Source organism: Mastomys coucha, unplaced genomic scaffold, assembly GCF_008632895.1.
Source record: "Mastomys coucha isolate ucsf_1 unplaced genomic scaffold, UCSF_Mcou_1 pScaffold22, whole genome shotgun sequence".
In the NCBI taxonomy this organism is placed as follows: domain Eukaryota; kingdom Metazoa; phylum Chordata; class Mammalia; order Rodentia; family Muridae; genus Mastomys; species Mastomys coucha.
In genome coordinates, this window is record NW_022196905.1 from 158,029,966 (window position 1) to 158,055,736 (window position 25,771).

At 45.4% G+C, this 25,771-nt stretch overlaps 1 protein-coding gene and 1 long non-coding RNA gene across 5 annotated transcripts in view; one reads left to right on the top strand and one right to left on the bottom strand.

Annotated features, from left to right (window-relative positions):
* Positions 1–11,896, bottom strand: part of LOC116068959 — a 54,960-nt gene extending 43,064 nt beyond the window's left edge. For both annotated transcript variants that reach the window (XR_004109773.1, XR_004109774.1), the window contains exons 1-2: positions 11,777–11,896; positions 1,959–2,222 (exon numbers count right to left, since the gene is read on the bottom strand). This is a non-coding gene — a long non-coding RNA (uncharacterized LOC116068959). The remainder of the gene's footprint in view (positions 1–1,958; positions 2,223–11,776) is intronic.
* The window catches only part of Dlgap2 (DLG associated protein 2), a 663,305-nt gene that overhangs the window by 506,566 nt on the left and 130,968 nt on the right, over positions 1–25,771 (top strand). For all 3 annotated transcript variants that reach the window (XM_031339174.1, XM_031339172.1, XM_031339173.1), the window contains exon 4: positions 10,435–10,500. In XM_031339174.1, the coding sequence (XP_031195034.1) occupies positions 10,435–10,500 (66 nt within the window). The remainder of the gene's footprint in view (positions 1–10,434; positions 10,501–25,771) is intronic.

Genomic DNA, 25,771 nt, shown 5'->3' on the forward strand with positions numbered 1-25,771 from the left:
AAAAAAAATGAAAGAAAGAAAAAAAGAAAAATAAATAAAATAAAATAAAACAAACCCCTGTTCCCCCCTCCCCCTGCCGAACGTGGATTTTAACTACTGCTGCTGAAGATGAGAGAGTCTGTTTATACCTATGGTTGCCCTGTAAAGTCACCATGAGAGGTCACCCTGTATGCCATGTGATGTGAAGGTCTATAAAGGCAAAGTCGAGTCGCCTGTGCACATGGCGTTGTGCAGGGTCAGAGTCCCCAGTACAACATCCTTCTCATCTACCACTGAGTACCCGCACGCGCGCACACATACACACACACATGCACACGCACACTCACACATGCGCACATACACACAGACACACACACACATGCACACGCATGCACGCATACACATACTCACACACAGACACACACACATGCACGCACGTGCACACACACAGACACACATACATGCACGCACGCACACAGACACACACACACTACAATCCAGCTCATACATGTGTAGTGGATACCTGAGAGTCAAATGCTGTGAACTATCTGTGGAGATGGCTGGACACATGCTAAAGCCTCATTGGGTGAGAACCCCCCAATGCCTCCATCTCTAGGATGACTAGATTCCATGAATTAAGAAACATGGGACCACTCGGGTTTCCGTTACATGGTATCTTTACATTGGAATGTCAGGGACACAGAGAGATGGTTTAGCAGTGAAAAGCACTTTGCTGCTCCTTCAGAAGTCTGGGCTCAGCTCTCAGCACCAACATTATCAGGCAGCCTACCATCACCAGTAATTCCAGCTCCAAGGGACCCAACGCTTCTGTGGATACCCACAAATATGTGGCCACACACATGCACATGCACATGAACACAGATGTACACACACACAAATAAAAATTAAAAATTATATGCATATATATATTATTTTTAAATGGAATTTCAATGCTTCCTAAGAGTCTTCATGTGAGGTGAGGGGACTCAGTTTCAACAGTGGCTTTATGCCACACCCCTGATATTCTCAGGATTTCTTTCAACAAACCCACTCATAGAATGCCAGAGGAAGTGCCAGGTGAGGGACCAGGTGAGGGACATGAGGGATCTGCTCTATCGGTGGTCTGTACACGACTGCCTTCCACCACAGCACACAGTGCATGCAGCTTCACTCCACTGAGCACAGTGACAGGTTTGGCCTCATGTAGCATGGAGTCAGCCCCATACTTACATAGGAGGGCCTGCTTTGACCAACTTGTCCACGAATGTCTGGCATCTTACAGCCAGGATGCCCAAGCCGGGGAGAAGAATGATTTCAAGAATGAGAGGGCATGACTTCAGGCACCTGAGAACCCTAGTGTGATAGAGAGGTGACAGCCACACCCGGTTATTCTGATATAGCCAGTGTGACTGGGGGTAAGTTCACTGGTGCAGGCCCCAAGTGGGCAGCTCACACCTGTGGGAGCTCAGGTTCTCTTCTCACATATGCAGAGCTGTCTGTCATAGGACTTTAGGTTAATTACCCACCGCCTCTCATTTGCAATTAGTTTTCATACTATTTTATTTTAATATTCAGACATGAACTCTTTTCTCCAAGGTTATATAGCCATAATCAGCAGCTAGGACATGAGGGTGACAGGTCAACTCTTGTACCAGGACAGCTGGAACAAGAAGGGAGCACGGGAGGTGCTGGATTTAGAGAAGGTAAGCGAGTATGTTATCCCACCACCACTACCATGGCCCATGCCGCTCTACACAACCGTGGGAAGATACAAGGTAGAACCTTGCAGGCAGAGGCAGGCACCCGGGTGTAGTAACCTCTGTTGCTGAGCCCCTGCTCATAGAGCCATAGAACCCTTGTCTCTTGCAGCATCCTGTGTCCCTCTCCTATGACCTTGGCAATGAGCATTTGGAAGGTGTTTTTTTGTTTTTTGTTTTTTGTGTTTTTTTTTTTTTTTGAGCTGTATACATGTACATCACCTGGTATAGGCAAGTTGGAAGTCCCAGACTGACAGGAGATCTCTGTCCCAGAGCAGCAAGCTGATATTATCCCCAGTGATCATTGGGGTCTTGATGTAATGTCAACACCTTGGCAGCACCAGGAGCCTGGTGGATGGATGAATGAGCTTGTCCCTGCGAGCATCCTCATCTCCGGCCACGTTCACTCCAGACCATCAAATCCCAGTAACAAAGAGTCCGAGTATTTTCACGGTGTCCTCTATGCTTATAAAATGGTATATAGGCCTGTTGAAGAAAGTGCAGAGAGTTATGAGGGGAAGGGAAAATGTGGCCGTAATTCCTCCAATCAGAGAGAATCGCTGTAAGTGTCAGGAAGTGCCTCTGGCGCTCTTTTCAGAGTGAGGCCGGCCATAAAGAATAGCTTTGGTGCGGCTGAACTGGGAGTGTGAAATGCTGTGCTGGGGGTTTCTACATCACTGAGCTCCTTAGATTCTGTGCTATAATCATGCTGCCATTTATTTAGCCACTCTGCCTTAATTGGACCTTTGAACATCAAGATTTGCCATGTTTTTATTAAAAAAAAAAAAGGAGGAAGAGGAGGAGGAAGAAGAGGAGGAGGAGATAAAACAAAAATGAAGCATCTTGGGGCTCGAGAGATGGCTCAGGGGTTAAGAGCACCAACTGCTCCTCCAGAGGTCCAGAGTTCAATTCTCAGCAACCACGTGGTGGCTCGCAACCATCTGTAATGGGATCCAATGCCCTCTTCTGGTGTGTCTGAAGACAGCTACAATGTCTTTATACATACACATAAAGTAAATAATTTTTTTTTTAAAAAAAAGAGGCATCTCAAGTTACCCACAAAGACTTGCACAAAATCCAGAGAGAGACACAACTTAGGTAGAACCACCCTACACAATGATACCCACGTGGAGCTCATGTCACTCATGCCTGCTGAAGAGGAAGAGGCAATGCTAGAGGCCAGGCATCCCAAAGAAGGAAATGAAAACATTATTTCAAAGATAGTGAATAAAGCTCAGCTAGTGGGTCCCTGCCTAGCATACATGAATCGCTGGGCTTAGTTCTCAGCACTATATTAACCAGGTTATGGAGAGCCGTGATAACCAGAATTTCAAAATTATCCTCAGCTACATAGTGAGTTTGAGGTGTGCCTGGGCTGCATGAGATCTAGAAAGGAAGGAAGAATAAAAAAGAAAGAAAGAAAGAAAGAAAGAAAGAAAGAAAGAAAGAAAGAAAGAAAGAGAGAGAGAGAGAGAGAGAGGGAGGGAGGGAGGGAGAGAAAAAAGAAAAAGAAAGAAAGGCAGGAAGGAAGGAAAAAAGAAAAAGAAAGGAAGGAAGGACTACATAGTATTTCAAATGAAGAATTTAAAAACTCAAGCATGTTTAAATGTTAACATTATTGTTTTTCATGTCAGAAGCTTGACATGTTCTTTTTAGAATGCAGTCACAGATTGGAGAGATGGCTGAGCTGGCAAATGTTAAGGCTCACAACCAGAACTTCAAGAAATCATGTTATGCAATAAAGAAAATGAGCATATGATTGCCTTTCTGCATGAGGCCAGTATTGTAGAAGAGGTCTGGACTGGACTAGAGAGCTCAGGGCCTCTGTCCAGCTCCAGGTTGCTGCCACTGCAGACTCAGGACAGGGTGGACTAGGGAAGGTGAAACCTTCCTAGATGGATAGTCACTCGCACTTCTGAACACGTCTAATGGAACTTCCCAGGCTATGTAAATAGGCATAGCCAGGTGAGATCCAGCCAGTGATGTGGTAATGGGCTCCTTTCAGAGAACTGCTAATGTACGAGATATTCATACTGACTCTGAAACTCATCCCCGCTCCTCGGAAATGGGATGTATCTGAGGTCTGGTACACTCTCCAACAGCCTTTCTAGGACCTTGTGCTCTCTAGAGTTATGCCACCTTGACACAACTTAACAGAGTAGTTTTGGAAGAAGGAACCTCAACTGAGAAAAATGCTCCCGTCAGATTAGCCTTTGGGTAGACCTATGGTGCATCTTCTTGATGAATGGTTGATATGAGAGGGCTCAGGACACTGCGGGCAATGCCACCCCTGGCCTAATCATCCTGGGTATGCTAAGAACGCATGCAGAGAAAGCCATGAGGAACAAGCCAGTGAGAAGTGTCTCACTTCCTGCCTACAGGTCCCTTCCCTGCTTTACTTTCTGCCCTGACATCCCTTTGTGATTGACTGTGATCATGACCTAGAAACTTGAATAAACCCTGTCCTCCGCAAGTGGCCCTTGATCCTGATGTTTAATCAGAGCGATAGAAACACTGAGATAGACCTGGTAATGTGAAGGGTATTAGATCCGCTCCTAACTCAGACAAGGGGCAAGTTCAGTTTCAGGACCCCTCCACTCTGGTCTCCAAGAGTGTCCTTCGGGGCAACAGTGACTCCATTTGAACAGCCCTTCTGCCTAAGTTTGTGACCTGGCCTTTGCTTTAGCTGTGAGTTTGTGTTTCCTGTGCATGCATGATAGGTATGTCTCCAAAACATCTTAGATATAAAACCCTGTTAAACACTGAGGTGTAGCGCAAAGGACTTAACACTTGATGTATTTAGAGCTTGAATTTAAAACATGTTATATAAAATGTAATTAATGTCACTTTTCAAGTGAATAGTGTTCAAGTTTAACTGAAGACACATAATCTCTTCTTCAAGCTTTCAGACATTTAAATAACAAAGTCTGCCTTTCTAACTTCAGCACCTTTTCGTCTCTCTCCTCCCTGCTCTCTCACCTCCCCCTCCTCCAGTCCAGAGAAATCAAATTAAATGTGTGTTGCTTTTAGTTAGAGTTTTTTCATAAGCCCGTTTGAAGGGCACGGTCAGGTCACGGCTACCTGAACTGGACCCAGCCTCAAAGCTTGGAAAGAAGAGGCAGAGGCAACCCTAACACTTGTGAGTCTGGATGCTAACATTCAGCTGTCAGTGCTGGGTGCCACCTGCCGTGAGAGAGAGTGTGTAGTCTCCCTACCATCTTCAGCAGAGTCAAGTGGCCTCATCAGGGCCTTTGAGCTTCCCTCTTAGCCTGATTCAAGTGACATTGAACTCTGGGTAAAGAGTCTGCAGACTTTCAGGGCAGCTTCTGTTGAGGCTCAATCTTCAGTCCAAAAGAGAATGATGAGCCCTCTGTGTTGTCAGAAAATGTAAAATGAAAGGCCCTGGTTATTGTGGAAGCCGCGGCTGGCTGGCTGGCTGGCTGGTGGAGGCAAGCTGGTGGTGCAGCTGTGGCTGCAGTGCAAGAGGAAGCTAGCATCAGGACTCATCAGTGTCATTGTCCTCGCCGAGCAGAGATGAAGCCTTCATTTAAGCAGCCTCCAAATGCTATCATTAGCAAGTGGGCCAAAATGTAGACTTGGGTGTGCTGTCTTCAGAGGAAACTTTTTAGAGAACAGGGTGAATCTACAGAGTGAAGTCTGTGGGACAAGGGAGACGAGTCAGCAGCCTGAGCTTGGGGGCATCCATGAAAGCTCTGTAATGCCTATGGCCCATGTGGCTCACCCACCGGGAGCATGATGCCGTGGCTGGCAGGGGCTTTAGAGTCCCATCTCCAGGACCATACAAAGCACCCGGCCAAGAGCCCCCTGAACATAAGGAAGGCTACAATTCCCCAACCTGTAAGGTCAGGTTGTCTTGCAGAGGACCTCTTACACACAACACAGAGATCCAAAATGAAAATTTATGGCTGTGGCAACCAAGGGAGTGACATGGGGATGACCCGATGGGGCATGTGGCACATGTTTGTTTGCATGGTTCCCAGGTAGAATTCTGACCTCAAACCTGACCCTCCTCTCCCATCTCTACCCTGTAAGGAAATAGAAGCTATGCTTCCTTGGAAAAAACCAGAACAAAGTCCTTGCCAACCAGAGAGTGTGCTAAATCAAGGGGCGTGGTTGGCTGTACCAGCGAGGAAGGCATCAGGGTGCTTAGTAAGCCCCGTAGAGCTGTGATAGAGCTATGGGGCTCAGAAACCTCACTGGAGCTACAAAGGTGCATCTCCTACCACCTGAGAGCCCTGAAGAGGCTGAACCATGACGGAGTGGACAGTTTACGGAACTACCCATCCCCAGGGAAGGTGGGGAGATATAACTGAGTTCTGTAGAGGTCCCACCCAGCTTTGAGTGACGAGGGTCAGGTTTTGATAATTTGATCTAGAAGCAGAAGTTCTACATCAAGTTTAGCACCAGTATGAAAGAAGACAGGCATCAGGCCAACGTATGCCATGCAGCAGTTAAATGAAGTACCTGCCCTCTAGAAACAAAGAGAACCAGGAACCTTCATCTGCCTCTGCCCTATCCCTTGGCAGACACACCCTCTCATATTTTTCTCTACCCTCTACCTGGTTGACTTATCACCATTACCTAAACTGATTCTGCCCTCTACCTGGGCGTTCTAACCCCTCCTCCTTGTCACTACCCTCTGCTGTCCATAGAGAAGGTAAGGTGATACCTTCGCCATCCTCCCACAAATCGCAGACACCGGAGCCAAGTCATTCACAGAGACACCAGCACCAGCCTGCCAGAAACATCTGGACACAGGAGCCATGCTGTCTACAGAGTAGAAATGCCATCCACAACACCCTCCTACAGATGCCTGGACACCAGAGCTGATTTGTGCACTGCCTTCCTGAGAATAGGACCCTTTCTTAGAAGTGATCTCCTGGCCCAACTGTCACCTATCTATTCCCAGTCATTCCTCTCATGTCTGCCATTTCATCAGAAGATTTATAATTTATCACCTCGGTCCGCAGAGTCACCATAGAATCTCCAGATAATGCCACACTGGTGTTAATGACAGCACTGTGGGACTTCTGCTGATGGCACAGAGGACGAAAGGGTCTGGAAGCAGGGATAGCCATGGCCATGTGTCCCGTGAGGGTGGGCTTAACCTCCCTGGTTTATATCTTCTTCTGTGGAAGCTTCAGTGATACAACTGTGTGGTTCTAGTAATTGGAGGACCCTACTCCCGCATGTGCTCTCTTTGTCCACCTTCAGGAGAGTGTGAGTGGCTGGTATTCTGGACAGCTCATCTTGCGAGAAGCTAAAGCAAGTATGGTGTGCTTCTGCAGTGCCAGATGGAACCTGCATCCTGGAAGATTTGGTCTTAAACGTGCCAGAGCTGTGTGGGAAGCCTGAAAACTCAGTGGGGCAGGAGAGCCTTTACCTGTAACTTCCAGGCAGCTTCAGAGAAGGGAAAAAATCACACCTGTACCTTGTGATCAAAGGAAGGAGAAAATACACATGTTTGTGGAAACTATGCCTCCAGTCTAGAGGGTGGTACATCCTCTCTCTTGCCTTATGAAAGTTTCATGAAGACCCTGTCCACGGTTCCTTCCCATCGCCGAGTCTCTTATAATCAATTTTCATGGAGTTGGGGGTCTCTTATAATCACTTTTCATGGAGTTGGGGGGCGGGGTTTAGACCTTGGAAGATGGGCTGTAACACAGAATTTTAGAAAGGTCTTTTCCCACACAGAAAAGACCCAAAAGGTCTCTGGTCACACTCTTCCAAGCACATCGAGCATTTAGTTCCAGGGTGAAAGAAAAATAAGTCATCAAGTAAAGTGAGCCAGAAACCGTTCTGAGGGAGCATTGTGAATGGAGAAAACTCAGAGAGCAGGGACAGCAAGAGTCTCTGATGGGGACTGATGCTCATTAGACATGCTCACAGAGGTACGTGGTTAGTTTTCAGAACTTTCCATAAAGAGCGCTTTCCTAGTTTTACTGAGGATGAGATGGAAATTGGGCATGGTGTCAGATATAGGCACGATTAATTTTATAGCACTGATTAATCTCACATGCAATCTCACAGCTCTCCCTGCCCAAGATCTATTGGCCTTGAACATGAGAAGATGAGGAAGTGGATCAAGGAGGCTGGCAATCACCCAGATTCAGATGCCTGAGAGCCTAGCTAATGGCACTATTGTTCTTCTGCCTCAGCTCCGGCTTGTGTCTCAGATTGTGCAGCTTATCTTTTGTGTTAAAGCTGAAGTGAAGCAGTTTTTTGTTTTTTTTTTTTAGACAAACAGACACGGTGAGGAGGAAGAGAGGGAGAGAGAGAGAGATGGAGACAGAGACAGAGAGATAGAGAGAGGGAGGGAGAAAGAGACACACAGAGAGAGACAGAGACAGAGAGAGAGATCTGCTGATCATCAGTATTCCCATGTCTTTAAGGCTATAAAGAGGCAGATATGGGATCCCTACTCTAATTAGAATGGCCATCTAACTTGGCAGTCCTTTGCATCCTCTGCATCTCCATCATTCCTCCTACTCCTCACCCATTTATTGGTACCTACTGCACAAATATTAGAACTGTAGACAAGGACACTCATGTCAGCTGTGGCCTTTGGTCGGAGCAGGATACTTGCCTGCACAGATCAGGGACTTGGAGTAGAAATATGGCAGAAATAACACTTGGCCTGAAAATCCAAAGCCTGGTTGGGCAAGGAAGGGCCGTATCGTATCTACAGCAGGGCAACCTTTGTCAGCCAGGAGGTAGCAAATGCAAAGATTTCTGTATGCTTGCCTGGCTTTACACCTGGGCCTTACCCAACCTACATACCAAGACTTCCTATTAAAGTAATGTGAACAACAAGGATCGAGGTAAATTATATAGACATTGTATTGTATAGACAGTCACTCCTGTGCCTAAAGCTCAGGGCTGACCATAAACTCTCCTACCTACCATCCATTTTCCTCCATCAGCGCTGTAAGCCATGGTACCAGCACAGCGGTATGGTCAGTAGACCACCATGCTGTGCTTTCTGTACTCTGTCCATTTTCTTGACCTCATTGCTAGCTAAGCATCCAACAATGCAATGTAACCTCCTATTCAGATCCTTTCTGTTAAATCTCATTGCACACACGAGTGTGTGTAGGATGAGGGAAAGTATGTGAACTGACTCCCAGTCTGTTGCAGAGTTGTGTCTTTGAGATAACATTGGGTAGCAGTTGTCTCCCTGGAGACTATACTTAGTTAGAACTGGCTATGGTGCTGGGTCTTAGTGTGGACTCAGAACCCACCATATCCCTAACAGGCATACCTATCTGCTAGTAGGAAAACATGACAAAGCATGTAGAAAACCTACATAGTTAGGTACTACAAAGCTGCAGTAAGCTGTCTTAATGAAATACGGAGCCTGAGCCAGCAGGTGGTTTCTCAGTGTCAGGAGAGCCCAGGACATGAAATTTGACTTCATCTTTATTCAGGAAGGCTCTAGCTTGATCCTCAGCATCTTGCATGACAAGCCTGCCTCTTTCTTCTCCTAAGTTCCCGTGGAGCAGCAGCCGGTGATGTGCCGCCTCGGGGGTAGTGGTAGTGGAGTGTGTAGATCCAGTCATGATACACTTGTATGGATCTTGTTCATACTACAACATGATTAGGGATATTCACTGCCAGAGGAGATGTTTATACAATCTCAGAGCCTCTCCACTGATGTTGGAATCCCACGAATGCACACATATGAAGTCTAATATGGCAGTTGTATTTATAGATGTATGTCAGAACGGTAACAGACTGTGTAGATACCTCTGTGTGTAGGCAATGCAATATTTTTGATACACACCCCCACGTGTATAGACACAATTATATGTGTGTGATGTGGCTCATTTCAGTCTGAGTTGCATCTCTATGTTCAGCTGAACACTGCACGTTGCAGACTGCAGATCAGTGCAGAGCAGGCCATTCCAGGCACTAAACTCAGTGCATGTGAATGCATGATAGCTTCTGAAACCAGACCTTGGGGTGCTGTGCAGAAGTGGAGGTAGGGTCCGGATCCCCAGCCCAGGTCCCCAGGGGGTAGTTGGATAAGAACACATATCCATTCACCTTTCCACTCAGTGTCTCTATACAGGCAGGAAAGAAAGTTGAAATGACCATTTTAAGACAGCAGTGTCTCTGCTGTACCAGCCAGAGAAAGCAAGTAAAAGTAAACATGAGGACCTGGGCTGGCCTCTCACCAAACGGGAAATTGATGCCCATGAAAAACCTACCCAGAGTGAACATACAGGAAGCATTAAAGCAAACACTGCAGAGTGAACATGCAGGAATGGGGCATGGGTACAGTTGCAATCACTGGAATCCGGGGTTCTCTTTCAGGATGACTTGGATCCTTAGGGAAGTCTAGGGAAGCCAGGCCAGCAATGGTCAGGGCCTCTCAGTAGCCTACATTGATGCTAATGGGATCAAACACATCCAGAGTCATACAGGGAAGCTAAGATGTGTTTGCAAATGTTGTCTCTGCAGGGACCTCAAAGAGGAATGGGGCACATGTGAGATCTTGGGGCTGTCACCAATCGTGACAATGGCTCTGAGGTTGTCCATACAAGACACTGAGCTTTGAGCATTGCCATGGAAGGAACATAAAAGTGTCTCTGTGTCTGCTGAGTGTCTCAGCCATGGGTAATGACAGCAACTTCACCAGAACTGTAGTAAGCTTGTCTTCTCTTGTGTCTTGCAGAGGAGGAAGGAGGAGACTTGGTCCAGCCGGGCCTCAGCTTCCCAGGTCCAGCAGAAGAGGACATAGGTAAGGTGAAGTGCCTGGTGGGAAGGAGGGGTCTGGGATGCTGAGCATGCCCATAGTGTGGTAGCCATGGGAAGCAAGAAGCCATGCTGATGTTCTTACAAAAACAGTAAAAACTCGTGAACCTCTTGTGAGGAAAGGGCTTCCTGGATCCTCATGTGTGTTGATGGGTTAAAGACATAAGAATGCAGAAGCCATGTACAGATAACCCTCCTCCACCTACCCCAGGCTGGAAGGAAGCCAGCAGCTCCTCTCTCCACTAGACATGGTTGAAGCCTTGGGCCAACATAGTGCAGGCTGAGATAGATGCTGGTTCATCAGGAACTCTCCTGTTGAAGAACAAGTGTCACCTCCCCCTCCCCCAGTGCTCAGGTCGGTCTCACCTGGGACTATCATTTGATGCCACTCCTGACACAAAGGGCTGGGGCCACTTTGGGCAGCTGGGCAGTTGGTAGGGAGTCATCCTTATTCTCATCAGGGTAACCACCACTGCCAGAGATACAGTAGGTTGAGAAAATCCAACAGCAAACGCTAGTCAGACAGGGAACCCCTGTGTGGCTCTGAGCTCTGTTCCACTTCATACTCTACTTCAAACCTTCAGGGTCAGGTGTTCTCTGGATGACACCAAGTCACAGACTGTTACAATACACAGAGAGGTCATGGGGTGAGCCCCAACTTGCTTCTCTGTGTGTGTTTGGGACAGTTTCATGCTACAGCCCAGGCTGGCTTCAAGCACACAGCAGTCCTCCTACCCCAACCTCCTGAGTGCTGAGATTTGCAGACTGGAGCCACCACACCCAGCCTAGGCAAATCTTTCAATGGGGATTTCTCTTGGTCTTCTTCAGACCACCACACAGAAGGACTATGTTGTTTGTCTGACTGGCATAAAGTAATACTGGATACTCAAGAATCCCTCTTTGCATGAGCTATGGCTTATTTTAAAGAAAGCTCTGTCCCTTCCATGTTCTGAAACAGCTTGATTTTTTTTATCTAAACTTAGAATGGGTGTCTAAGTCTACAACAGTGTGGAATCTCACAGTGGCCAGGGCCCCAGAGTCTGCCAGCAGAGCATCAAATACACCGTTTTTCTCATGGAGACCAAAAGTGGCAGTTGTGGCAGCCAATTCCATTTTTCCCCCATGACAGAGAAAATAGGTGGAAATATCCCCCCAAGGGCCTGTTTCCCAGGCAGCAGGAGCTTGTGACTTGGTGCATTAGCCTCCAGGGACAGGTATGAATGCAGAACATCATGAACCCTGGTCTTAGTACAGGAACCTACCTAGGGTGTGGATCTCAGGAAAGCCAGGAGCTGGTGCTCATCTTGGCTGCGGAGGGCTAGCTTATCCCTGGGTCACAGAGTTGATGTCAGGGGCTGAAGCTGGGGTTGTTGTCATACTGAGAGTAGTACACTGGTTGGCCTACACTTTGTGATGTCAGAGATGGAACAGGATTAACCGTTCTTCCCATTGTCATTGTAGAGTTTAGGAGATGGTACACTTACAGCATGAAGCAACCGACACCCCCGTGTGTCTACAGAGCTTGCCACTCATCCCTAACTGAAACTGTGACCCCTCCAACAGCCCCACCATCCTATTCTCTGTTTCTGTGGATTTGCCTACACTGAGAACTTTAATGAGTGGAATCATGCTGAGTTTGTCTTTCAGCGACTGAGCATGATGTCTTCAAGGTTATTCTGTGTTGTAACATAGTAGGATTTCATAGTTAGAGCCGAGTAGTATCCCACGGTGTATGAACTATACCAGGCTCCTCTGCTCATCCATCAAGGGCCATGCTGTCCCAATGCTTGGGCTGCTGGGCACAGGGCTACAGAAACACAGTGTGCCAATATCTCTTACACTGTGCTTCCATTACTCTACTCCTATGTGCATATACGGTGTGGCTGCACCACATGGTGAGCCAAAGTTCACCGTTCTGAGGCTCCACCCTGCTATCCGGGGATAAGGTCTTTATGAGAATGAGAAGGAACAGTCAGTTCTGGAAGCGTTGAGGACAAAGAAACAGAAGGGTGTAGTGATTGATGATTTCCTGGTGCTCCCAGGGTTCCCATTTGAAGTGGGGTGAAGGGCAGGGGTCATAAGTTTAGGAAAAGCACCAGTGGCCTCTCTGGAGGTCTAGAGGAGGAGGAATACATCCTTGGGATGTGCCTGTGAAGCTCTGGCAGGCTCAGAGCAGAAGCAGATGCTCAGAGAGCCCTCTCTGGAGCACCAGAGTCTAACCACGCCCAGCTTCTGTCCCTACATGTGCTGGTTAGGTTTTGTCAACTTGACAGAAGTTAAAGTTATTTTGGGAAGACGAGCCTCATTTGGGGAAATGCCTCCTTCAGATTGTCTACAGGAGAGTCTGTAAGGTACCTTCTTGATAATGGTTGATGTGGAAGAACCCAGCTCACCTCGAGCAGTCTTACCCCTGGACTGGTGGTCTTGGGTTGTATAAAATAGCAGTCAGAGCAAGCCGTCCTCATCAAGCCGGTAAGCAGCATTCCTCTATGGCTTCTACAGTTCTTGCCTCTAGGTTCCTACTTTACGTTCCTGTCCTGACATCCTTCTAAGGTGGAGTGTGTTATGGAAGTGTAGGCCAAATAAACCCTTTCCTCCCCAGGTCGCTTTTGGTCATGGCATTCAATCATAACAATGAACTAACCTACATAAGAAACCTAACTCAGGCAGAAATTGGTACTACATTCTTGGGTTATTACTTTGACAGACATGACCATGTTTCAGGGAGGATTGTAGAAGGACTTTCTTTGGTACTTGAGGCTAGAAAAGCGATTGTGTGTTCAGAGCTCAATAGGTTATTGCAGGAACTTAGAGTGCAGAAGTATAGTTAGTGAGGGTCTGGCTTATAAAATTTCCAAGAGAAGTGTGAAAGACCCCTAAATACTCTGCTGAGGCTGTTAAATATTTTGGATTAAGAATCTGTGGTTCTGGAGCTGGTGAGATGGCTCAGTGGGTAAGAGCACTGACTGCTCTTCCAAAGGTCCTGAGTTCAAATCCCAGCAACCACATGGTGGCTCACAACTACCCATAACACCTGTCTTTGAAGACAGCTACAGTATACTTATGTATAAAAACTAATCTTTTCAAAAAAAAAAAAAAGAATCTGTGGTTCTGGTCAGTTGAAGCTGGAGTATTGGCTGTGATTAACAATAATCCATAATCAGTAAAGTGAAGCCTTTGGGTTTTGGGGGACAATTGATAGTGGTCAGCTGAGGCTAAGGAATCAGCTGTGATTTTGAAAATACAAGCACCATTGAGGTAAAATCTTTGGGTAAGTGTTTCCTAAGAGTCAGCACGTAAGGGCTGTGGTCCACAAGTGGCCAAGGATGTACCACATGTTGGTAGCCCAATTTGATAATGTGTGTGAGTTTCCCAGGCAATGCCAGTTTTGAAGGCACGACAGGGTCATGGAGAGCAAGTGAGGCTTGTCACTCGAGGGGAGAGAGGCCATTGAAGAAGGTGTAGCCTCAGCTGCAGGAGAAGCCCCAGGATTGAAAGGGTCTTGGAGAGAAGTTGAGGCCTGGCACCATGTGTCAGGGTCAGAGTTCCTGAAGAGAGAGGTCAGGGGAGGCTCCTGGTGAAGGTAAGGACCAGTTACAGTGGAGGGACCAGCATTTGGAGATGCTAGTACCATGCCTTCCAAAGACAACAGCAGTTGTGGAATAGAGCCTGCCTGGGCCTAAGAGACAAGCTGTGAGCACTGTGGTTTATAGAACTAGAGAAGTGGAGTTGCCCAGGCCCTTGGGAGCCCAGAGGATCCTGGGTGGAGTCCGTATGCCAAGCACTGAGCTGTCTACATGGTGGATTTTGCCTTTGCTTTGATTTGTTTTCAACTCTGTGCTCATTGTCCCCTCTACAGTAAGAACTGACTTAATTTGGTTTTGATTTTACAGGAGCCTACAGTTGAGAGACTTTGGATATTTTAGAGAGTGATTCTTAAGTGTTTGAAGTTTTGGAGACTATGGGATTTTTAAAAGTTAGGATGTGTTTCATATTATGATAGTGATATAAAATATTTGGGACAGATCTGAAATGGAAGGTTGTGGCTTAGTGATATGTTTGTGTGTCAGCTTGACAGGGGACCACTTGTGCCTGCCAGTTGGTTTCTGGTTTGTTTTGATGGATTGTTTGTTTGTTTGAGAAAATGCCTCCATCAGCTTGCCTGTAAGCAAGTCAGTAGTGCATTTTTTTTTTATTAATGATTAATGACAAATGATTTCTGTGAGCACTGTCACCCATGGGCAGCTGGGCCTGAGTTGTATAAGAAAGTGGGCTAAGCCACCTGTGAGGAGAGCAAGCCAGTGAGCAGTGTTCCTCCATGGCTTCTGCTTCAGTTCCTGTCTCCAGATCCCTGCTTTAAATTCCTGCCCTGACTTCTTCCATGTTAGACTGTGACACATGAACATAAGACAAACCACTGCCATCACAGGTTGCTTTGGGTCCTGGTGTTCTATCATAATGACAGAAACCTACCTAAGACACTGTCTTAGTCAGGGTATCTATTCCTGCACAAACATCATGACCAAGAAGCAAGTTGGGGAGGAAAGGGTTTATTTAGCTTACTTCCACATTGCTGTTGATCAACAAAGGAAGTCAGGACTGGAACTCAAGCAGGTCAGGAAGCAGGAGCTGATGCAGAGGCCATGGAGGGATGTTTCTTACTGGCTTGCTCAGCCTGCTCTCTTATAGAACCCAAGACTTCCAGCCCAGAGATGGCACCACCCACAAGGGGCCCTACCCCTTTGATCACTAATTGAGAAAATGCCCCACAGCTGGATCTCATGGAGGCACTTCCCCAACTGAAGCTCCCTTCTCTGTGATAACTCCAGCCTGTGTCAAGTTGGCACACAAAACCAGCCAGTACAGACACAATAGCTGGGAACCCCTGGAACTGGTGCCCTGCTGCCTTTGATGGGCAATGCCTGGGGCTTGGTATCTCTAGAGATCCCCTGCTTGTCTTTATTACTGAAGGAAAACCTGTTTGTGTTTGCATTTCTTGTTAATTTCCTTGCTTTCTTAAGCGAGCATTGAAAACTAGGAATTGTGTACATTATAGCATATGATGTGACTATCAATATACACTTAAGTTGAATGATAATTAAATCAAGACCATTAACCTATCACCTCACATATTTGCATGTTTTCCGTTGTGAGAAAATTAAGAGCTAATCTTATATACAACCCGTTGCTATAATTACTGTCAAGATGGTGAGCTGTCTTCCACCAGCATCTGCCTCCTCTCTACCCAGCCCCTGGTAGCCACATTCTGCCCTCAACTCCCCAAGGCCAACTTTAAAGGTTTCACATTCGTGTGGGGTCAGGAGGTACTTGTCCTCGGCCTGGTTTAGTTTATTTTACATGATCCTCTCAGCTATTCTATAAGGCCACTAATAACAGGACTCCTGTCTTTGTCAAGGCTGAGTAATATTCCACTGTGGATATGCATTATTTTATTAGTTCTCTCGTCTGTTGATGGGTACTAGGTTATTTCTATTTCTTGGCTATTGTGAATGGTGTTGTAGTATTTCCTTTGGAGGGATACCCAGGAATGTTGTGCTAGGTCACCCATTGCACATGATAATAATATGCAAACAGGGTTCTTCTTGAAAGACTTGCCACGAGGTACTTCCAGTCAAGAAGACTCTAATCAACTGAAAAAAACAACCCTAAGATTTTCTTGTGGATTATGTTAGTAAAGGGTGGTTTCTAGAAATCAGATATTGCACCCTTGTCTGAATAAGTGTCTCTTCCATTTGAGAGCATCTGAGCTCTCTGATGCTCATGCATGACATATAATCCTGTGATGAGAGCCACAGGTTTCAGAAAGATATAGGTTTCTACAGCATTTACCTACAGAATTGATAACAGGGATTAATGGGGCTCATTCCCAATGGCCACAATGAAGGAGGAAACTTGCTCTTCCCAGAAAACCCATCTCTAAGGAAGATGCTCTTTGATGGTTAATCTGCCCTGTCAGCTTGACTGGCTCTGGGATCCTGGAAGAGACACGTGTCTGTGTGTGACTATAAGACTGTACTGGCCGGTGCTCCAGTATCTAAGACTAAATAAAAAGGAAGAAAGACAAAGAGAGAAAACTGAGCGCCAGCTCTCTGCTTCTTGACTGAGGATTTGGTGTGAGCAGCTGCCTTGCACTCTTGCAATGCTGTCTCGACTATGATGGACAGTCCCTTCAAACTGTGAGCCAAAATAAATCCGTCCTTCCTTCCTTAACTTGTTTTTGTAACACACTTTTCAAGACAATATGATAATTAACTAATATAACCTCAGGTATTAAGATGATCTCTCAGTAATTTTTGTGAGGTTTGGCTTATTTTATAATGCGTTACAGTTGCTCTTCCTCACATGTGGAGTCAACCAACCACACTGGAGAGTATTTGAAAAGCATTTCTTCTGTGCTGAACACATGCAGACTCCTTGTCATTTGCCTATAACAATACACATAGCAGCTCTGTGCTTGGTGTTTCCATGGCATGTCCTTCTTTGAGCTTGGATATTCTTGATGGGTATTCTTGGGGCTTCTGGAGCCATCCCCCATCATGCAGAAGGTGATTCCGGGTCTTCAATTTCTGGGATGTTATGTTGAGCTGTGAGGGGCTCGTGGTTTGTTCACATTTATGTGGAGCATGGTGAATATTTATAGTTTGCATTGGTAGGTTATTTGCAAAGTAAAATGAGAAAAAAAAATGTTGGGAAATCTAAGAGTCCTAAGATCATCCTACATATGTAGCCCTAACACCAAGGTGGGGGGAGCTTTTTTACATTGCAACTTTGAAATACATTAATAAAATACCTCCTGCTATACTAGGGCAAACATACACACTGTGACATCTTCAGGGCTGAGTAGATGGCTCAATGGTTAAGGGATTACTGCCTAGGTGTAGGGACTGGAGTTTAGATACCAAGAGTCCATGTAAATACTGGGAGGGTATGATGCTCTTCCTGTAAATCTAACCTTAAAAGGCAGAAACAGGAGATCCCCAGAGCAAACTGGCCAGCAAAACAAGTTACTGGCCAGCTCTGGTTTTACTTGAAAGACTGTCTCATCGACTAGGATAGATGCATAATCAATGATAACTATCAGCACCTACCTTGTACCTTCAGATGCCTATGACACACATGAAAATAGAGAAAAAGACTTCTCCATACAGTGAGGCCTTACACAGCTTCATCTTAATATGTTGTACTCAGTGCAAGAATGTCCCACAGAGATAAGGATATTTTCCTTTTCTAATAAGAACACACTTGCAGACACTGTATCACTGTTATTTTATAAGCAGTATCTGTGATGGGCAGCGTTAACTGACAAATTGACAAGATCTAGGATCACCTAAAAGATGGGCTCTTGGACGTTATCTTGAGTTAATTGACTTGGGAAAATCTGCTCACTGTGGGCAGCACCATTCCCTAGACAGGATCCTAGACTGTGTGAGTGAAGAAAGAGGGTGAAGCAGCAATATGCAAGCATCACTGTCTCTTTCCTGATCACGGATGTCATGTGACCAGCTGCTCCAATCCCACTCCCTGCTACCTTGACTTCCTTATCATTGTTGACTCTAACTTGACCTAAGAGCCAAAATATTCTCTTTGAGTTGTTATTATCAGGTAACAAAGTAACAAAGATCATAGTAACAAAGACAGAATCCACATAGATTTGTAACATTTTTAACTGTTCACATTTGTTCTTTCCCTCAGTTTCAAGAGTCAGTGGAAATAGTAGAGTGCCATGGAGTGCTGTCCTTCTGTAAGGAAGATGACCACCCTCTTTAGGGCCCCCACTTAGTCTATGGCTCAGCAGCTGGGCATCCCCAGTTCTGCCTCACATAGCCCTGCCCCATTTCTTCATTCTCCATAGCTCCCTGGTTCCTAGACCACCAATAGAGTTGTGGAAGGCATCCCGAGACTGGCCCACAACTGACAACATGTTGTCAAATACCATGGGAAGGACTGGGAAGCTAGCCTCTGGGAAGGTCCTGTTGGGTAATTCAATGGAACTTGTTTTCATCATTTCATTTTAGTTTAATGTTTAAATTTATAACCTTTTTTTTTTTTATGTAGTAGCTTCTTGCTGTGTAGCCCAGGCTGGCCTCAAACTTATAGCAATCCTTCTGTCTCAACCTCCCAAGTGCTGGTATGACAGACATGAACCATCATAGCCAGGTCATACTTCCAATTTAAATTTTTGTTCTCATGCAAACAAATCAAAATAAAATTTAGAGCCAGGAATACCAAGTGCTCCTGGAGGTCAAGGGGATGGGGCTTTCATAGACTGGTGCTCTGCTATCAAGTGTCTATTTCCAGCTATGCCAACTCTAGACCCTGGCCAGGATGGTGCTTGGAACTCCTTTTGCCACTCAGGACCCTCTTTGGCACCTTCCCTCATGCCTAAGTTATGGAGTGGGTGTGGCAATGTAAAAGACGAAGACTGGCAGCCTGGTGCAGTAGAGGATGTGTAAGGAAAGCTAGTGCATAGCTGAAGCTGGGAAAGAAAAGATGCCAGTGACATGGCCAGAAACCAAGCTAGAGCCGAGGGCCAAGGAAAATACAGGAAGACAACAAAGGCAGTTGCAGGGATGGGTAGCTTTCTGGAAGCCATGGTGTCCCTGGAAGCTACTAAGCCTGTGCAGACAGGCTATCGGAGCTGGGTCTGAGGGGAAGGGTCTTCTGTGGGCAGTGGCTTGATGTGGGGATGGATGCAAGGACTCTACAACTCTCCTTACACACCTGCAGTCACAGTAGGTAAGTCATCTCAGGGTTTCACCTGGGAGCACTGAAGAATGAGTTCAGGACAAAACAACACTAGGTATGGCACTGGCTGCTGGGCTCACCTTCTGAAGAGCTTGGGAGAGACCTCACAGGGCTGTGCTCTGCAGGAGGTCATGTTATGACCAAGGCTGGAGCAGGGGCTTATGTGCTCACCAGGCTCTGGAACCAGGCGTCAGAAGGGATAGGCCAAGAGGGAGAGATGAGACAGGACTCTTTGGGAGCACCAGTCAGATGCTGCTTTCAGCCTCAGACTCCTGCAGAGTGTGGACAGGAGAGAGCCTGATGCTTCTAGTAGAAAGCCGCGAGTTATTGTGGAGTGTGCTGAGTCTTCAAGGTGCAGGTATCGCAGATCTCCAACTTGTGATTTATTTGTTTTATTACGCTTTAATAAGACATGGAGAGCATTGTTTCGCTTTTCAGTTCCTAACTAGGTTTTGGGTTCACATTTGTTCACATAGCACATTAGTTATCGTAAACCGCAAGTTCTCATTTCCAAGGAAACTGTCAGTAAAAGACAAGATGATAATACCAGACAGTGCACACCCTAGGGGCTCCCCTTCCCTCCGAGATGAGCAAGTTAGCCTGGTTAGCGCTTGTCAAGTGCACTCTGCCTGACACTGACTTCCACTTTCTCATGCGTCACTGGGACTCACTTGTGCACTAATCTCAGATATGAACACCAGGCATAGGTACCTCTGCATGTATTGTTGAGTGCTGGCCATCCCACCTGAACTGTATAGGTAGAAGTATGCTTCCTGCATCCGGCTCTGTCCATGGAAAGGCATCCTCTCAAATGAAGCAAGACATGTGCACAGACTCCTGCAATGTGTCCCTTGACCACCGTGATGCACACATATACTAAATAAATAAACAGGAAAGCAAGTAGACCTTAGGGCAAGGTATGGCTCACGGCCACCATCTCTGCCACCACTGTTGCACTGTGACTGGATGATGTCACTACCAATAGCTACAAGCCAAGCTGCAGGAGTAAAATGTAGAGTACAGTGTAGGGAAGATGGCTCCTGTCCTGCTTAATGTCATCCCAGAACATGATTTCAATGATAACTGAGACCTTCCGCAAACTGCAACATCTGAAAACCCAGACTCCAATGCCATGTGCATTTTTCTATCTGGAATAGCCTCTGTGGCTAGGGCTTGGCTTCGTGTACAAGTCATCAGTGGGCTACTGTGATAGGAATGTTCAAAACTAAGCCCCAATTTGTGCTAGGTATTTGTTCTCTAGGTGGAAACAGATGGAACTGAGAGGACCTTTCCTGGGAGGGAGGACCCTCTTTGTGATGTACAGGACAGTATATTTGGGGCGGGGGGGGGAGGGGAGGAGTGGCCGGCAGACCGAAGAAAGTGTCTCTACAGGAAGAGGAAGTTAGGACTAGCTACCAAATCCTTGACTTCCAGGAAACCAGAGTTTGTGGAAAAGAAAAGCAGTGGATGCTCTGTTGTGGATTAGAGTTCGGGGATTACACCAGCTTTGATATTTCTGTGCTTCCCTGAAAGAGGCGGCGGCACCACTTCTGAACACCCAGTAGCATCCAGGGACCCTGAGTTAGCAGTTCCATCCCAGGCAAGCCTGTGAGTAGAGCAAGTGAGTGTCTGCTACCCATAAGTGGGTATGAGACTGCAGTGTAAAAGTCTAGGGATTTGTCCAAGGTCATTAATGGGTGAGTGACTATTCCTGGTCTGAGCCAAGAGAGACCAGGTGAGATCCTCCAGTTCCCATTTTCTGTAGTGTCCAGCTTATAAACAACATTCACTCCATTTGCCACCTGGTATTGAATCAGGTGTTATCTAATTTAATTAAAAAATGTGCATGGCAAAAAAACACAGCACCAGCGTGCCTGCAATACATATGTTTTCATGCTAAATCAATGTGACGTGCATCTGTGAGCTGACATCCTTAACTTTGCCGTATAAATCTTTCAGTGTTTCTCTGAAGCCATTAGTTAGTTCAGCTTAAAACCTGTCCCATGATGGAAGCATGAACACTTTCACTGTAACAGTGAAACCAAAAAGTAAATTTCCTTAATAAGAAACCAGCTTCCTTGGGAATGAGAACTTCAGTTTATAATAACTAATATGCTCCATGAGCAAACGTTGTGAGGGAACTGAGAATCTAGTTGGGAACTGAGAAGAGAAACTCTAGTCTCCAAAGTTTTATTAAAGTATAACAAAAGACATGCATAATGAACATAGGATGACCACCAGCTAACCAGCTATAGGTAGCACTGATAAGACATTTAACTCGCCATCGTTTAGAAGGCCCTTGGGATCAGAATTATCTGAGTGAGATGAAAGGCAGGGGCCTGAGATCCCCTCTGCCTAGCTCATCTCTGTCTCCCAGGAGTAGTAGAGGAAGCACCTAGACCTGAGGTCACCTGCTCATCCCGCAAACTTGGTGACATCAGAGGAGAGGAATCTGAGCTCAATGCAAACACTTCAAGGAAAGAAGTAAAAACTTTAAAACAACTCATGAATTTTATAACCCACCGTGACATGACTCAACTTGTTCTTTTGCACAATTTCCAAAGATACTCTCCAGTTAAATAATGAAGTCCATCTTAGCAGAGTGCCTTAGGGTTTTTCTACTGTGAAAAGACATCATGACCAAGGCAACTCTTAAGGTTAAGGAAAACCTTTAATTAGGGCTGGCTTAGAGTTTCAGAGGCGTATTCCATTATCATCGTGGTGGGAGGCGTGGGATCATGCAGGCAGACTTGGTGCTGGAGCTGAGAGTTCTACATGTTGATGTGAAGGCACCAGAAGGGAACGGGATTCCACCTGGGTGTAGCTTGAGCATGCATATGAGACCTCAAAACCCTGCCTCCACTGTGATAGAGCTCCTCCAACAAGGCCACACCTCCTCCAACAAGGCCACACCTCCTCCAACAAGGCCACACCTCCTCCAACAAGGCCACACCTCCTAATAGTGCTACTCCTTATGGGCCAACACTCAAGCATAGGAGTCCATGGGCACAAACCTACTTGAAGCACCACACAGAGTGAGTCAGTTAGCTGAGCACCAGGTGGTGGGGAGGGCTTGCTTCAGTAGTGAACACAGGGTGCCTCTGTACCGTCTCCGGAAGCTTCCCCAATTAAAGCCTAGCAGAGAGCACCGAACCCCTGCCTCCACACCCTGCAGTTGTGAATCCCACACACTCTCAGGTGAAGCCACAGCTTGCAGCAACCTGAACCAACAGAGAACGCCCTCAGGTTGTTAAAAGCAAGTAACATAGAAACTGGTCTAAGCTAAGAAATTGATTTACTGATAATTCTGAAATGCCTGAATGCTTTTTTGTGCATGAAGAGACCTCATCAAGTTCTAGTAATTTCTGTAAATTAGTAGGACCAATGCATGGCTGTTTTTAACATTCTATGGGAAAAACTCAAAATTCGAATTCTGAGAATGGGTTCTCAGGGGGCCTGAACCTGGAGAGTGTGTGCCTGGAATTCAAATACTGCAGTCTTGCATCTTCTGGGAACCTGTGCCTTGGCCTCTCAGTGACCCAGTTGGGGTGCAGGGACATGATCCAAACCAGGAGGAAATCCCAAAAACAAGGTCTTCATGTCTCAGCAAAGTCAGAGGGAGACAGGTGAGAACCCATGTCTACCCCCTGAGTCTCACTGTTCACCACTGGCCTTCTCTAACATAGGAGAAGCTAGTCTCCAGAGGCAGATATTGCCTAGAAATAATTAAGTAAAATTTCTGAACCTAAAGATTAAGGCTACCAAAGCATAAAATCTCATAGGACAGCAAACTCATCAGACCAGCAACAGAGTTTTCTCTTTAAAAAATGTAAAAGCCAGGAGGGCATGAGATGACTTTCCTTAAGACCTAAAATATTTAACTGCCAACCTAGATTACTATATCCAGTAAAGCTAGTTTTCAAATAAAAGGGAAAACTGAGATCTTCTATAATAAACACAAGCTAAAGAAATCCAGGACCACTGTGCTAGCATTGCAGAAAATATTTAAAGGAACACTGCAAAGAAAACAGAAAACAACAGGAGAATATGTAGAAAGGATAATGCTTCCTAGAAAACTGGAGATGCAAAGGGGAGTTAGGAAATAACTATCACAAAATAAGAGGTGGTGTATGTGTCTGTGTGTGTGTGTGTGTGTGTGTGTGTGTGTGTGTGTGTGCATGAAGCCAGAGGTTAACATCATTTATCTTCCTGTCTTCCTTTATCATCCTGCACCTTTTTGTGAGACAGGAACTCTCACTTAACCTGGAGCTCATGGTCTCAGCTAGACTAGCTGGCCCACACCACCACCACCACCATCACTACCACCACCACCATCATCACCACCACCACTACATCACCACCATCACCACTACCACCATCACAAACACCACCATCATCACTTCTACCACCACCAGCTCCACCACCACCATCATCATCATCACAACCACCACCATCACCATTACTACCACCACCACCACCATCATCACCACTACCACCACCACCACCATCATCATCATCACAACCATCACTACCACCACCATCATCACCACTACCACCACCATCACCACCACCACCATCATCATCATCACTACCACCACCACCTCCTCTCTGTAATCCCCATTTCTCAGATCCGAAGACCTGTGGCAGGGTAACGAGTGTGTAACAACATGCCTAGCTTTTAGGTGAAGACCCAGACTCAGGTCCTCATGCTCACACAGCAAGCAATTCACCCAGTGAGTCATCCTTCCAATTTGACACTTACCTTTTATTGTAACACTAGGCATTCATGATCTCAGTTCTTGTTATAAAACAAGAACACAAGTAAAGAGCTGAAGCACTCCCAAACCTATCCTATGAGGCCTTGATTAGTGCAATTTCAAAGCTACATAAAGACATAAAAAGTAGCATCCTTGTAAATATAGATGCGACATTTTAATAAAATACTAGCAAACTGAATTCAAGAACACGTTCAAGGTTTTTAATACTTATATTTTTACTTTTTAATTGAAAATAGATCATTTTAAACATTATACACTGTGGTCAAATTGGACTTGTTCCAGGAATGCAAGAGTAGTTCAACAAATGAACATCAATAAACACAGAATTAAATGGAATCAAGAACAAATACCACACAATCATCTCCATAGATTCCAAAAATGCTTTTGACAAAATTTAACATCATTCAATGATAAACACCCTAAAATCTCAGAATAAAACAATCATAATTGAATATATTAAAGGAGGATATTTCATAAACCTTTAACATATCTTATATTGAATGGGGAAATTTGAAAGTGTCTCCTCTAAAAGCAGTGAGGGATATTTGTACATTGTCTTCACTCTTATGTAATATAGTGCTTGAAATGCTACCACAATGATGAGGCAGGAAAAATTAATTGAAAACCGGAATGGAAGATTGAAATGATCCCTTTTTGCAGATAAGTGTATACCTAAAGGATCATAAGGACTCCTCCAGAAGACCTTTACATCAGATGGTCGGGGGTTGGGGAGAAGCCTTCAGCAAAATAAAATGAGACACATCAAATACTCTTTCTGTGCACTAACAACCAATTTGATGAGAAAGATAACAGGAAAGAAATTCAGTTATAGCAACCCCTTATAGACATGACAAAATACACCTAAAGACAAGAAGACATCTTTAAAGAAAAGTTATAAAACACTGAAGAAATAAAATTGAAGACCACACCATACTGTGGATAATCCCTCATGTTTATGGATAAGCAGAAAGACTGTGAAAATGGCTTGTTATTGAAAAACATATATAGATTTAAGATAATTTCCATCAAGACTGGACTAAAAATTTTAACCAAATAATTAACCCTAAAGTTTCTCTGGAAGCACAGAAGACTGAGTAGCCTAAACGGTCTTAAAGAGAAAGAGCAATGTGAGAGTGTCACAACACCCAATGTCAGATTGTATTATAGAAGCCAAGACAAACACAGCACCACACTGCACACAACATATACATGAACCAATGAAATAATGCCAAGGACCCATAGAGAAGGCCTCACATACAGAGTCATCTAGCTGTTTGACAAAGATCCCCAAAACAAATGGTGTTGGAAAATAGAATCCCACCATTCACCAAAGACTAGGACTCCAGCCCTGCCCACTGAACTGTCATAAATCAGCCTAAGGGCATCAAAGACCTTAATGGGAGACTGGGATCTCTGAGGTGTTAGAAGAAATGCTTCAAACGATGGACAAACACTTCCTGAGTTGAACTCTAGTCCCTTAAGATAAAGTAACAAAACATTGTCAAATGGGATCATGTCAAACAGAAATGTTTCTGACAGCCTAGGAAATGCAGTGAGATACAACCTGGACATTGGTAGAGATCTTTGCCAGCTATTCGTCTAAAGGACCAATGTCCACAATATGTACAGAACTCAAAAACTTAAATACAAGTTAATCCCCATCAAAACTATACAAAAATAAATGAATAATTGAATGTAATCAAAAGGAGAAAT